Source organism: Trachemys scripta, chromosome 9, assembly GCF_013100865.1.
Source record: "Trachemys scripta elegans isolate TJP31775 chromosome 9, CAS_Tse_1.0, whole genome shotgun sequence".
NCBI classification, from domain to species: Eukaryota; Metazoa; Chordata; order Testudines; family Emydidae; genus Trachemys; species Trachemys scripta.
Genome location: NC_048306.1, coordinates 14,274,615 through 14,287,858, shown reverse-complemented (window position 1 = coordinate 14,287,858; position 13,244 = coordinate 14,274,615). Strand labels below are relative to the sequence as shown.

Genomic DNA, 13,244 nt, shown 5'->3' with positions numbered 1-13,244 from the left:
CTACATTCACGATGTCAGTTTATGCTCCCTAGAGCTTGCTTTAGGGTGCTGAGTAGTGCATATAGTGGTTTTGGGATGTGTATTTCATTTCCCCTGGTCTTTTTCCCTATTTGTGATCTGTACCCCAGCATATTTTGTTCAAACTCATTTTCAAAACCTCAGAGTTCACATTAATTTGGAAAAGAGAAAACCCAAACACCTCGGGCCAGATTGTGATGCTCTTATTCATGACAGGAGCTGGGCTAAATTTTTTCTTCAAAACTTTGGGGGGGGGGGCAAAAATGCAGATCTGGGTCAGCAGAAACATTGAGAATTCATGGCAATTTTGTCAAATTGCTTTAGAAGAAATTTTAAAAAAAAATCAAAATGTTTTGTTTTGACTTTTTCAAAATGAAATCTTTTGGGTTTTTTATTTGGAACAACTTTTTTGTGTAAAAATCTCCTTCAATTTCATTTTTAAAAAGTTAGAAAAGGCTGAAAATTGAGATGATGTTTCATTTTGAGTTGAACGAAAAATTTAGTTTGATCTGAAACTTTTAATGTATTAAGTTTTTGGTTCCCTGAACATGCCAAAAGAGTCTCGTTTTGGGTTGTCCTGAAATGCTCCGGGGAGAGCGGAGCCCCGACCGGGACTCGCCGCCCTCCCCCCGGCGCTCTGGCCGCCGGGGACAGCGGAGCCCCGACTGGGACTCGCCGCCCTCCCCCCGGTGCTCTGGCCGCCGGGGAGAGTGGAGCCCTGGCTGGGGCTCGCTGCCCTCCCCCTGGGGCTCCGGCCGCCCTCCCCTGCTGCGCTGGGGGGTGGGGGGCGGCCGGAGGCTTTTTTGCCTGGGGCGGCAAAAAAGCCAGAGCCGGCCCTGCCGAGTGCCAAAGAGACTTAGGTAATAATCTCAATATGAGATAATCTAAGGCACACAGGCAGGAAAGACAAAACTATCCTGTGGCCTATGAAACAGAATATGTCAGCTTAGGACAAGCTTCTGGCAGACTCACTGAGCAGTACCTTCCTCTGTGCACAGTCCTGTTGAAGTCATTGGGTCTACTCAGGTGTCAGTATCTGCCTCTTAGTTAGGTGAAATTGCCTATGCTGTATCCTAAAATTGCTTGAAACCAAATACTGCTTTCCCTAGGCATTGCAGGCAAATTCATGGCATTGTAATATTCCATCAGACAGAAACTGATCATTTTCTTATTACACTTAACTGCATGGAATGTGACTTTTCTTTAACTCTAATTAATAGATTCCAGACCACAGGATTTACACTGTGTTCCGTATTGTAGCACAGTGCGAATTTCAATTTCTTACACAAAATTACGCTCTTTATCAGACAGTAAGCATCAAAACATAATTCCAGGGAAAAACATGTAAGAGGGGCAAAATTGCAAGTTGCAGTTTGCTGAATTGCCAACTCATCAGTAGGTCTTGAAACTTTAGATATGAGGAGGTATGGCTCTCCAAGCCATCCTGACATCTGATTCTATGGATCATCCACACAGAGCTCTAACCTCTGCTCACAACTCCCTGAGCCTCATTATCCCACCAAGATTGCTTCTCCTTTTTTCCGCTCTGTGCAAGTGAAAGGAGAAAATGAGATGGCCCTCAGAATGGCGATCTAAATGCTAGAGATATGTAATGTCCTAATGTCGTGCACAGTATTCTGGGCTGGTATCCAAAATACTCCAGCTGTAGAGCCATAAACCTCAAAAAGAATCAGACAAGGTTAGCAGTAATTCTTTCCTGTTATAGAGCCCTAGATGTTTTATAGTTTTTCAGGCATATGGTGTATGTTCCATTATTCTTTTCCACAAACTGATATTTACCAGAAGACAACGTAAAGAATCTTAATCCATTAGGAATCTTCAAAGTGTAAGCAAAACACATTGCATCAACCCTTACACATATAAGCAAAGTGACAAGAATGAAAGAAGACTAACATATTTGCAGCCTATAAGTAGTGACATTTTTTAAATTAAAAGAGTCCTGTGATTAATAGAGAGAAAATTATATTTGGCTCTAGGCAGTGTTGTGATTCCCACATTTCCACAAGTAATGCATTCAGCCCAATATTTTGGTTGGAGGAATAACGTCCAAGGCGTTGAGGAAAGACCACTCTGATGAAACAAACAGTAGAGCTGTTGTCTGACACCTGGAAATTCACCAGTTCCTGCAACTGTTGTGAATTCCCTTGACAATTCAACCACTGCAATTAGTTTTCTTTGATGCAAGACAGAGAATGCAAATGGCCTTACATGGAAAAAGGTTATATGGTAGCTTGTAGTCATCCACCGAGTTTAAGAAATTAGCTGTTTAGCAGCAGGGAAAATTCTCTGCCCCTGTAGCATGCTAGTGTGCAGGATTTAGTGATTCGGTTTTGGATTACTTCTTCCACTTGTTTTATGCAGAGACTCATAAACCTTTCACATCCTCACACGGAACCACCATATTCTCTTTTCTTCTTGACATTACTGGTATTTGAATCCAGGTTTTCTGAAGTGAAAGGCCAGTGTGTTAATTCCCTGTGTTACCCACTGTCTGGTGGTTTGAGCTGGTTGGGAATTTTTTTGTTAAAATGTTTTTTTTTGGCTGGAAAATGTGATTCATTGAAACCGAACCTTTTTGTGGAAAGGGTCAGTTTCAACCAATTTCTTGACTTGAAATATTTTTTTTAAAAAGTTTTAAAATTGTCCAAATGTTTTGTTCTGACATTTTCAAAATGAAAAATTTCAGTTTTCCAGCTCAAAACAATTTGTTATTTGTAAATTTAAGCTGATTATAGTAAAAATCTTTTTAAAGGGTTGACGTTTAAAGAAAACATTTCAAAATTATTGAAACAAACCCCCAAACTTACTATTTTTTTCCCATCAGATTTTTCAGTTTGTGGACATTCGAGATTTTACTTTTTATGCCAATTCAGAATGGGGAAAAAAATTTTAATCTCAAAATCTATTGCCTGCCCAGCTGTATTGGGGAGGTATGTGTATATATAAAGGTTCGGGGGTTTTGTTTTTAAGTGAGTTTAGAGGCTGTGAATTCTCACCAGAAAGATGAAGGGTACTACCTATATCTAGGAACAGTCATCAATATATGTATCATAGCCATGGTCCCGCAAGTTAATGGCAAAATCGTATGCCAACTTTTCTGCTGGAGCATGGTAGTCTCAGGCGTCACATTCTCTGTCCTAATGGTACAAGATTAACAGTGGTATTGCTACGATAGGTATATCTGACTAGTACTGGTCTTCACTCTGGCGAGTGACTATGATCATTCCCATTGTCCAGATCATAGGAACTTTGATGATAGCTGATCACTGAGCTATACCGTTCTAAGTACGTGAGACAGATGGCAGCAGTGTGTGACCTGCTACCCATGTGTGACATAACCCTTCGCATTTTCCTTCAGAGGTATGTGAAGAGGAGACTGGACAGAGTCACCAATGATCTGCCAACATCCTGCTTTTCTGTGGTGCTGTTTTGTTCCTGACCTGAAGCCTGAGTGTGGAAGTGCAAAACCCTTCCTCTGCTCTGCAGCAATACCATGTGCATATCTGCTTTCCTACACAATATATTGCACAAGTGTCTCTGCTGACACCTGCTCCCAACACCTGCCACAATGACTTCATCTAAGCAGATCCTCATTTTGATGTTCCTACAGATAAGCTCATTTTGTATCTACTAGCATTTGGCCACCTTATTGCTGAAATCTGGCTCTTCCCATCTTGGTTTGGGCAGAGTTGGCTATGTTGTTGTGTGCACATAGCCAATGATCTGCAGTTTGTTATGGTAGCAATGTGCATGCTTTCCATTATGAAGACATTTGTGTGTGGCCAATTAAGTGTGATCTGCAATGAGCCTGCTTCTTGCAGCCCTCTCCCTTTAGCAGTCCTCAGTTCTCCTCCTCCAAGAACACCTACTGCAAAAGTGACTTGTCCTTTGACAGTGAATATGGACTGTAGATAACAAGCCTCATTGGGTAAATGGAGTAGTATGCAGAAGAACTATTCTTGGCCATCTGCAGATGTAATGAATCAGGCCTCAAGCCATCAAATGAGTCCAAGGCCAAATCAAGAAAATCCATGGCCCTAGACACAACTCACATGGGGCCCTCGGCTCCACCTCTATGCTATGGTCTTTCTCCAGGCATGGCCCCACCCACCTTAGAGATGACAGCGGGTTTCAGAGTTAAGATAAACAAGACAAATCACATCTCTTGGAGCTACTGTTTCAGGCTATCTGTAGACTCAGGCATCACTTACACTCGGTTCACATTTTGAAGCTTTTCTTTGCATCATTGAAGGTTAGCTACATAATTATTTTTTAAATGAAAGCGGAGATTCTGATCTCATGTGACTCCAGGAACTGTGGCCCTAGACACAGGACTATAATGCCTGTGCCTTTATCTAACCATGATCAAATCCACTACCAACCTTTTAAAAATGCATGAGACAACAGCTATTGAGTAGCTTGTTTACCAAGACATTCCATCCACAGACACCTAATTAAATTACTAACTTCAGAAATTGGACCTTAAACAGCAAATGGGTGAAATTCAGATTCAGTCTAAATGAGTGCAAATTCGCTGAGTATGACCAGATATTTTATTAACATTCCAGCCCCATTGTGCTACAAGGCATTATACAAACAAAGGAAGACAGCGTCTCTGCCCCAAAGAGCTTACATTCTAAGCTGACCAGTGTCCTCCAAAGAAGGGAGCAAGGGATACACCCACATGTACACAGGTTATTCCGTATGACTTGATTCTGAGTGAGTTGCATGATATAAATAAATATGTTTGTGCCAAAAAAGTTTATGGTAATTTTTGAGTGCGCCATTTCTATGTTAAAAATATACTTTTACATAGTTAAGTGTCAAATCTGGTAAGCTCTTAGGTCAAAAATGCATGTGTCATTTGGAGGCTTTTAGAGAGCAAACCAACTATACAAAAAAGTGATTCTGACGCAAAACATAAAATGAAACATTAGTTAAGACGCATATTAAAAATTCAGATTAAACAAAAGTTTCAGTAATACAATCCACAACAGTAGCTGTATAATTAAACAAAAGAGACATGTAGCTCTCACATGAAATTAAGGAGAATCTAAAATGCAAAGGCCTGAATCTTCTTTCACTTACATTAGTTTTACACCAGTGTAAAAGCCCAACTGACTTCAATGGATTACTGATTTATGCCAGTGTAACTGAGAGGAGAAGCAGGCCCTAAGACTGGAAACAAACATGATGCTTAGAATGAAAAATAATCCTCACCATGAAATACATAAAGGTGGCTTTCTCGAGGCGTGCTATCCGAGTTCAGAATGGCTTTCTGCCTGTAACCCTGTCATCATTTCATCCTGACATGATCTTAATTAGCCTTAGTTCTACTGCAGAGAAGCCTACTGAGGCATTTAGCACCAGCTAATTAATCAGATATTTTGTGTGCAATATAAAAGCAGGACAGCAACTGACAGTGTCGATTCATTGATTTGAGTTAATCCAAACAGAAATTAACCCTGCCTTTTCCCCTTTGAAGGAAATGAGGTACTTGGCATAGAATGAATATTCTGACACATTTCCTTTACTATCCATTGCTGAGTGTCTTTTTTTCCCCTTAACAGATTTTTCCTAATGTACCATGACTTCCCATAAAGCATAATTTTTTTCAACTGTTACTAGGAGAAGATCATGTGAGTTTAAATGTCACTCATATTTAAGGGTTTTACTGCGGTATAAGTCAAACCACTAACAATATCAATCCTGAGACAGATTTTAAATGTTTTCATTTCTGCTGCAGGATTTCGGGCGCCTTGTATTTTCTTAGATTTTGTTATCTGATTTAGCAGCATAGCTCCCACTTTTGAGAAATGGCATCAGATTTTGTACCTATTATGTAAATATTTGTGGGTGCAATTGATAGCACTTGACTTCCCATAAAGCCGCCTCAGAATATAAATAAGGTAATTAGGTGTCTAAATGCTATGAAATGCATACACAATTACTTGCAGAATTAGAAGCATTACTGTCTGTCTATTTTATTTCTCAACTTTACTCTGTTTAGGATGCATCTTTGTTCTCTGCAGGGCCGGCTCCAGGGACCAGCTCACCAAGCTTGTGCTTGGGGCGGCACCTGGAGGGGGGCGGCGCGGCCGCCGGGGAGAGCGGAGCCGCAGTGGGCTCGCTGCCCTCCCCCGGCGCTCTGGCCGCCAGGGAGAGCAGAGCCCCGGTCGGGCGCTCTGGCTGCCGGGGAGAGCGGAGCCCCGGCCGGGCTCGCCGCCCTCCCCCTGGCGCTCTGGCCGCCGGGGAGAGCAGAGCCCCAGCCGGGCTCTCTGGCCGCTGGGGAGAGCAGAGCCCCGGCCGGGCTCGCCGCCCTCCCCCTGGCGCTCTGGCCGCCGGGGAGAGCAGAGCCCTGGCCGGGCTCGCCGCCCTCTCCCTGGTGCTCTGGCCGCCAGCGGAGCCGCGGCGGGCTCGCCAACCTCCCCCCGGTGCTCAGGGGGGCGGCGGGAGGCTTTTTTGCCTTGGGCAGCAAAAAAGCCAGAGCCGGCCCTGGTTCTCTGCATCACAAGAGACATGAAATCATGATGTCATGTCTACTGATGTCAAAGGGTTAACCATATGATTATACTGTGGGGTGAAGAAGAAAAAAATATCACTGTTTAAGGAAAACTGTTTCATAGGAAAGCTGACTCTTATAGGCTTAGCTTGAAGTAGTTCAGTAAATGACATAAAATCACAGGTAGGCTTCTTCAGTTTTGTCTGACATCTGTAATATGCTACAGTATTTATTAATAGTAAATGCAGAGCTTAATAGCTAGCAGTGTCTTGCTTCAGCAGAATACAGTAAAATTACCCGCAAGAACAATTTGCTCAGTAACTAATATTAAACATATGAAGGAGTAGCTTAATGTATTGTGATTTCTCGCAGATAGTCCAATTCTAAGAACAAGCCAGTAAGATAATAACCTTTATAGAGAGGAGGTATTTAAATGATAATTTATTTCAGGAACTGACAGCAAATTGCTCAACATTTTCTCTCTATCGTATTTATGTCCCAAAGCAGTTGACGATCTATGGTATAAATTATGAAAAAGTATGACAGCTCCAATGTTTTCATTTTCAATGGAATCTCAGCACAGGCATATGTAAGTCTTTTATTCACTACCCGGTGCAAGCAGCCATTCACCATTATTATTGTTCAGGCTCTTGAGATGCTCTCTTATTTGAAGACCCATCACAATAGATTAGGCAGGCTTCTGAAACGGCCAAATATTTCAGGTGCTGTCAGCTCATCAGGCGATGGTATTTAATGTCAACTTCTCATTGGATAATGACCTGCTTCTAATTTACTCTCATGTTTTTTTTAAAAATACAGTAATTTTAACGTCAATAACAATGATACAAACACTGAGGTTGTTTTCACTAGACTAAACGCAGGGGATCAAAGTGTTTTGGTTCCTCTTTGAACATGAAGTTGATAATTTATCTAACAAGGGTGGCTGAGGACATACGTAATAGAAGGCAAAGAAAGAACAATCCCAGTCTTTGGTCTCCCAACACACCAGAACCAACCAAAACCTTTCCCCAGGCCCAGATTCAGTGAGAAAAGGATTTCTCTCTGCCAACCCTGCAATCCTCCAATAAATACTAACATCTCTTCCATCCATACAAGCTAACCAAAGACACAGAGTCTTCCTTCACCTTGGAAGAGCACCCCCAATACTCCAATAACTCCCCTAGGCCCTTCAGTGGCCTTTTGCTGTCCTTGAATTCAAATTTCCCACATGCTTTCATGTGCGTACCACCAAGGTACATGAAATATGAAATCCACGCTAGCCAGGACTGCTGGGCTCATAATGGGATCGTCAAAAACAACTGTAAGGATCTATTAAGATAATATAGATGAAGAGGAAGAGAGCTGGGTTCAACATGACAACGGTAGGGGGAGAGAGCATAACAGAGCTAGACCCCGACTCCTAGGTCTCGTTTTCACTAGGAAAAAGGTGTGTTTTTAACATGTTTAAAATCTCTGCAAAGCCAAGGTAAGTTGTAGTTTTATTGTGTGTTTGCTGGTCAACTCCCCTTTGGTTTACCATGACCAGCCAACTCATGTTAAAACAACAATTTGCCTTGTATTCACTAGAATTTTACACATTAACATGTTAAAATACACCCCTTTTCACAGTGTAGCAAAAAGGTTTAGAGAAGGCTCCACACATATGGATGATTTTCCAAACTAAATCAAATCCCCAAACCTTTTGGCTTTCAATCATTGCTAATCATGAACTTGGAGCAATAATGTGTTTCTTTCTCTGAGTAAAACATGTTCATCTTAATTCTTTCAGGTCACTTTACCCTAGAAAATATTAAATACCATTTTGTAATGATCATTTGTTGATATTGTTCATTTGGTTCTTAGATAAAAGACATTATGGTCATCTTAGAGTTCAACTAAAAATACACATAGTAGGTTCATATACTGAATTAAATCAGAGACATAGAAGTTTGTGCAGTGCGTTTCAAAAGTTTTAAAACTACCAGCATTCTCAACTGCAGAGAATTCTTGAATTCTCCATGTATTTCTACTTGATCTCACAGATTAGTAGTACATTTCAACTTTACCATGATCTATGCTTCCCAAAATTTATCAGCGCTCTTCTGTCTCTCCGCACGTTCAGTCCCATGTTTTTAAAATGTTGGTCTACACAAAATGTCTGCCCAACCTTTAGCTGCACCAAACATCATGAAAACTTTGCACAAATCCATTTAGTAATAACAGGTCAAATGTGGCCTCTTGGGACTTGACCTTTATCACTCTGCTGTACACCAAACCCCTCAGAACTTCGTGGCAATGATAGAACCCAGATCCTTTTGCTCCAAAAGTGACATCCCCTACTATTTAAACTAAAGGAGAATCTCCATGAGCCATGTAGGGCATAGGGCCCACAGTTACCTGTTCTGAATCTATGCAAAGGAGGGCAGTAGTACACATACACATTACTAGTTCATTACAATAAAATGTTACACAGGAATTCCCATACTGAATCAGACCTGTGGCTCATTTAATTCAGTATCTTGTCAATGGCCAGCATCAGATATTTCAGAGAAACCCCTACAACAGATAGATGTGGGATAATCTGCTCCCACCCCCCTGAAATATCTCATTCTAATTCATAAAAGTTAAAGGCTGATTTAGGACCTTAAGCATGAGGTTTAATATCCCTTCCATTTTATTTTTAGTATTAGCTATCATAACTCCAGATATTCTTGTTATCCATATACATGTCCAGTCACTCGCTAACACTCTATGCTACACATCTGTGCAGTACTTTTCATCCCAAGAACCTCAAAACATTTCATCAATTATATGCTTACGACAGCACTGAAGTGCAGCCTCCTCTAGGGTGCAGTGTGGCAGCCAAGTGGGAAAACATGCATTACTTTTGTCCAATTTCAGGGCACAAGCACACAGTTATGAAAAGCACTATGGGATCTTCAATGCCAGTGCACTATGTCAGGTTTCAGAGTAGCAGCCGTGTTAGTCGGTATCCGCAAAAAGAACAGGAGTACTTGTGGCACCTTAGAGACTAACAAATTTATTTGAGCATAAGCTTTCCTGGGCTACAGCCCACTTCTTCGGATGCATAGAATGGAACGTATATTGAGGAGATATATATACACACACACATGTAGGTTGGAACATACATATATATATATATATATATATATATCCTCAATATATGTTCCATTCTATGCATCCAAAGAAGTGGGCTGTAGTGCATTATGTGTTTCTTGTGTAACAGGTCTTGTGTAACAATAAACTGCATGGTGTTTACCTTCTCTACATTGGAAGGAGTCAGCAACCCTACCAGAATTTAAACCTTTGGTTCCAGGGAACGCAGGTATTCCAAAACTAATGCTTACAGCATTAAGTTAAAAGCAACAGAGGGTCCTGTGGCACCTTTAAGACTAACAGAAGTATTGGGAGCATAAGCTTTCGTGGGTAAGAACCTCACTTCTTCAGATGCAAGAGCATTAAGTTATTCCTCCTGCAAACATATTTGAAACTTTTGTTTTCTAGGACAATCAATCAGAAAGAACGACTTGTGTTCAAAAGCAACCAGGGATGCATTGCCTGACATTGGTTACTTCCAGCAAGTTAGATAATAGAAAGCCTCCTAAAAGGATGGTTCTTACCTCTTTCTGTATCGTAGAGGTATACAAACTTTTCCCATTTGTAATGAGTCAGAAGGCTCAGGATGGCTCCTTTTAACGCTGGCCGCATCTGAATGACAAACTGCACATCTGCATCTGTTGGGAAGCTGGGTGTGACAAAGGACGTGTGCAGAGCTCCACAAAATGATGTCAGTGTGTTCATGGACATCTGGTCATAGAATCCAAAGATGGCATAAACTCCTCTAGAAAACTGTGAACAAACTAACAAACAAAAGACAGAACTGTTACAATCTGAAACCACCATGAAGCAGTGTTATATAATTAATGGGAGGGGTCAGCGGAGAAAAGGAAAATTGCAGTTCTGGTTGCGAAGTGTTCAGTGTCAGCCCAAGGAAAGTAACAAGTTCCAGAGTAGAAAACCCTCTGCTCTGAGCCCACCTGCCTTCAGCCCCCAATGTTTAATGCAGAGATTGTCAACTCAAACATCCCAGCTAATCTCAGCCTCCAGGGACTATCCTGGAGAGAGGAGGAGGTCTCAAGATAGGCAAGCCCTTTATCTCTGAGCTACACTGCATACTTGGCAGCTGTATTTCTTTTTCCCAACATTATATCATACATATGAAATAAATCCTCTAAAGGGCAGAGGTTTTTTTAAATTATTTTTATGTTGGCAAAACTAACTAATGACAAAACAGTTACAAGACTTTCAACCATGGGAGCAGAGCTGGGCAATAAATCGGGTACATCTTACACCCCTTGTATTTCCTTGGCTCATAGTTATGAAGCTCATTTTAAGTAAAAACAAAATTTCAGCACCAGTCCCACACCCACTTGTGAGCTGTTGAGCTCCTTCATTTCCTACCAGAGTTGATGGGTCGGGGTGAGCTCTTTATATTCCTAATCTATGTTACCAGCACAGTTAGTAGCATCCAGACTGGCAATGAACTAATGTGGCTGCTCCGAGAAAGCAACAAAATAAAGGAGTATTTTCATTAGATATCAGTATTCATTCAGACTAATACTACAATCTGGCTATAGAGTTTCATTTCAGCAGAAGTAGCTAATGACCATGGGACAGAGATACTTTACTCATATATCTTTTAACCAGTATCTTCAGGGGTAAGCCAGATAGCCCAACACTAGCCACCATCCCACAACTAAGGGGAGCCAATTGGTACGTGCTATTTATCCTTTTGGAAATCCAGTAATCCCCCCTTGCCACGGACATAAAACTCCAGTTTCACACCCCACAGGGTCATGAGAAATCAGACCTTCAACAAGTACGGTGCAGGAAGCCTGGGTCTCAGGGAGGTATAATTCTTTTCAGGTGGTCATGGTAAGTCACGTTTAAGGAACAAAGGGGACATTTCCTTTGGCAAGGTGTTTAGCAATAAAAAGTGGCTGTTTGAATGGGAAGATGGATTAGCGGGGGCAGGGGAGGTTGTCAAAGTGCATTCCTTTTTACAAAGACTTGTTTATAAAGCTGTTTGGTTGCTTAAAAGTGTAAAACAAAACCCATTACCACTATTTAACATTAGAAGAATGCTTTAGTGAATTTGGTGCTCATGAAAGGTGCCAACTGACATCTCAGGAGACTGTGTCCAGCCTTTATCATCTGAATAGCCATAGCTTAGGCAGCAACATTGCTGTCCCCTGCACGCTGCCCCATGCCACACGCTGAACTAAGCTCTCATATGAGAGCTGGACCATTCTCCATGTCCAATGGAAGCTGGTGATCTCTGAAACCAGGCAGATGAGAAAAAAATATTTCAGCCACCCCTAATCTCCACACATTTTACCTAGCAAGATGCAAGGGAAATGAATTACATATAAAAGAAGCCAGGTGTTCTACATGAAGATATATTGCTTTCCAAAGTACTACACCGAAACATTCATTTCTACCACAAATGCTAACATTCAGAATCATTAAAGCCTGTTTATCGTAAAAAGGACTCTCCAATACCAGGTCATTGACATCATAGATAACACCTTGAATAGCTACTCAGCTATGAGCACTTGATTTTCTTCCAGGAGACCCAGATGCAAAAATATAAGTGCCATTAAAGAATCCTTTTAAGAGATTAACCATTGTAAATGGATGTGAGCAAAAGTGGATACCAACAGCAAATAATAGCAGCTACTTTTAGAGAGAAAAGAGGAAGGAATAAATAAAGCACCGACTTTAAAGAAAAAGTTTACAAAAAGTCTCCACAGCAGTAAAAAAGGAAAAGATACAAAGGCAACCACAGTACAACCAGCATTTATTCCTATGGGTATGATGACACAGGAATTAACAGATTGCCTAAAATTAGGGTTACCATACCTCTGTTTTTTCCCGGACATGTCCGGCTTTTCGGCAATCAAACCCCCGTCTGGGGGGAATTGCCAAAAAAACGAACATGTCCGGAAAAATACCGGCCGGGCACTTCCTCTCCCGCGGCTGCTCTGCTCCTCCCCTGACTCAGACCTCGTCTCTGTTTAAGAGCCAAGCTGCCCAAGCCAGCGCTACCGGCTTCGGGCAGCCTGGCTCTTAAACAGAGACGAGGTCTGAGTCAGGGGAGGAGCAGAGCAGCCGCGGGAGAGGAAGTGCCCGGCCGGTATTTTTCCGGACATGTTCGTTTTTTTGGCAATTCCCCCCAGACGGGGGTTTGATTGCCGAAAAGCCGGACATGTCCGGGAAAAAACAGAGGTATGGTAACCCTAATTTTAGGCAATCTGTTAATTCCTGTGTCATCATACCCATAGGAATAAATGCTGGTTGTACTGTGGTTGCCTTTGTATCTTTTCCTTTTTTACTGCTGTGGAGACTTTTTGTAAACTTTTTCTTTAAAGTCGGTGCTTTATTTATTCCTTCCTCTTTTCTCTCTAAAAGTAGCTGCTATTATTTGCTGTTGGTATCCACTTTTGCTCACATCCATTTACAATGGTTAATCTCTTAAAAGGATTCTTTAATGGCACTTATATTTTTGCATCTGGGTCTCCTGGAAGAAAATCAAGTGCTCATAGCTGAGTAGCTATTCAAGGTGTTATCTATGATGTCAATGACCTGGTATTGGAGAGTCCTTTTTACGATAAACAGGCTT

The 13,244-nt window shown here is 41.5% G+C and overlaps 1 protein-coding gene across 10 annotated transcripts in view; it reads right to left on the bottom strand.

The window, feature by feature from the left end:
* GRIA3 (glutamate ionotropic receptor AMPA type subunit 3) overlaps nt 1-13,244 on the bottom strand; it is a 212,686-nt gene that overhangs the window by 162,417 nt on the left and 37,025 nt on the right. For all 10 annotated transcript variants that reach the window (XR_004647162.1, XR_004647163.1, XR_004647164.1 and 7 more), the window contains exon 3: nt 10,183-10,422. Coding sequence is in view for 7 of the 10 variants with exons in the window: in XM_034781955.1 (XP_034637846.1) it covers nt 10,183-10,422 (240 nt within the window). In the remaining 3 variants the exon portion in view is untranslated. The remainder of the gene's footprint in view (nt 1-10,182; nt 10,423-13,244) is intronic.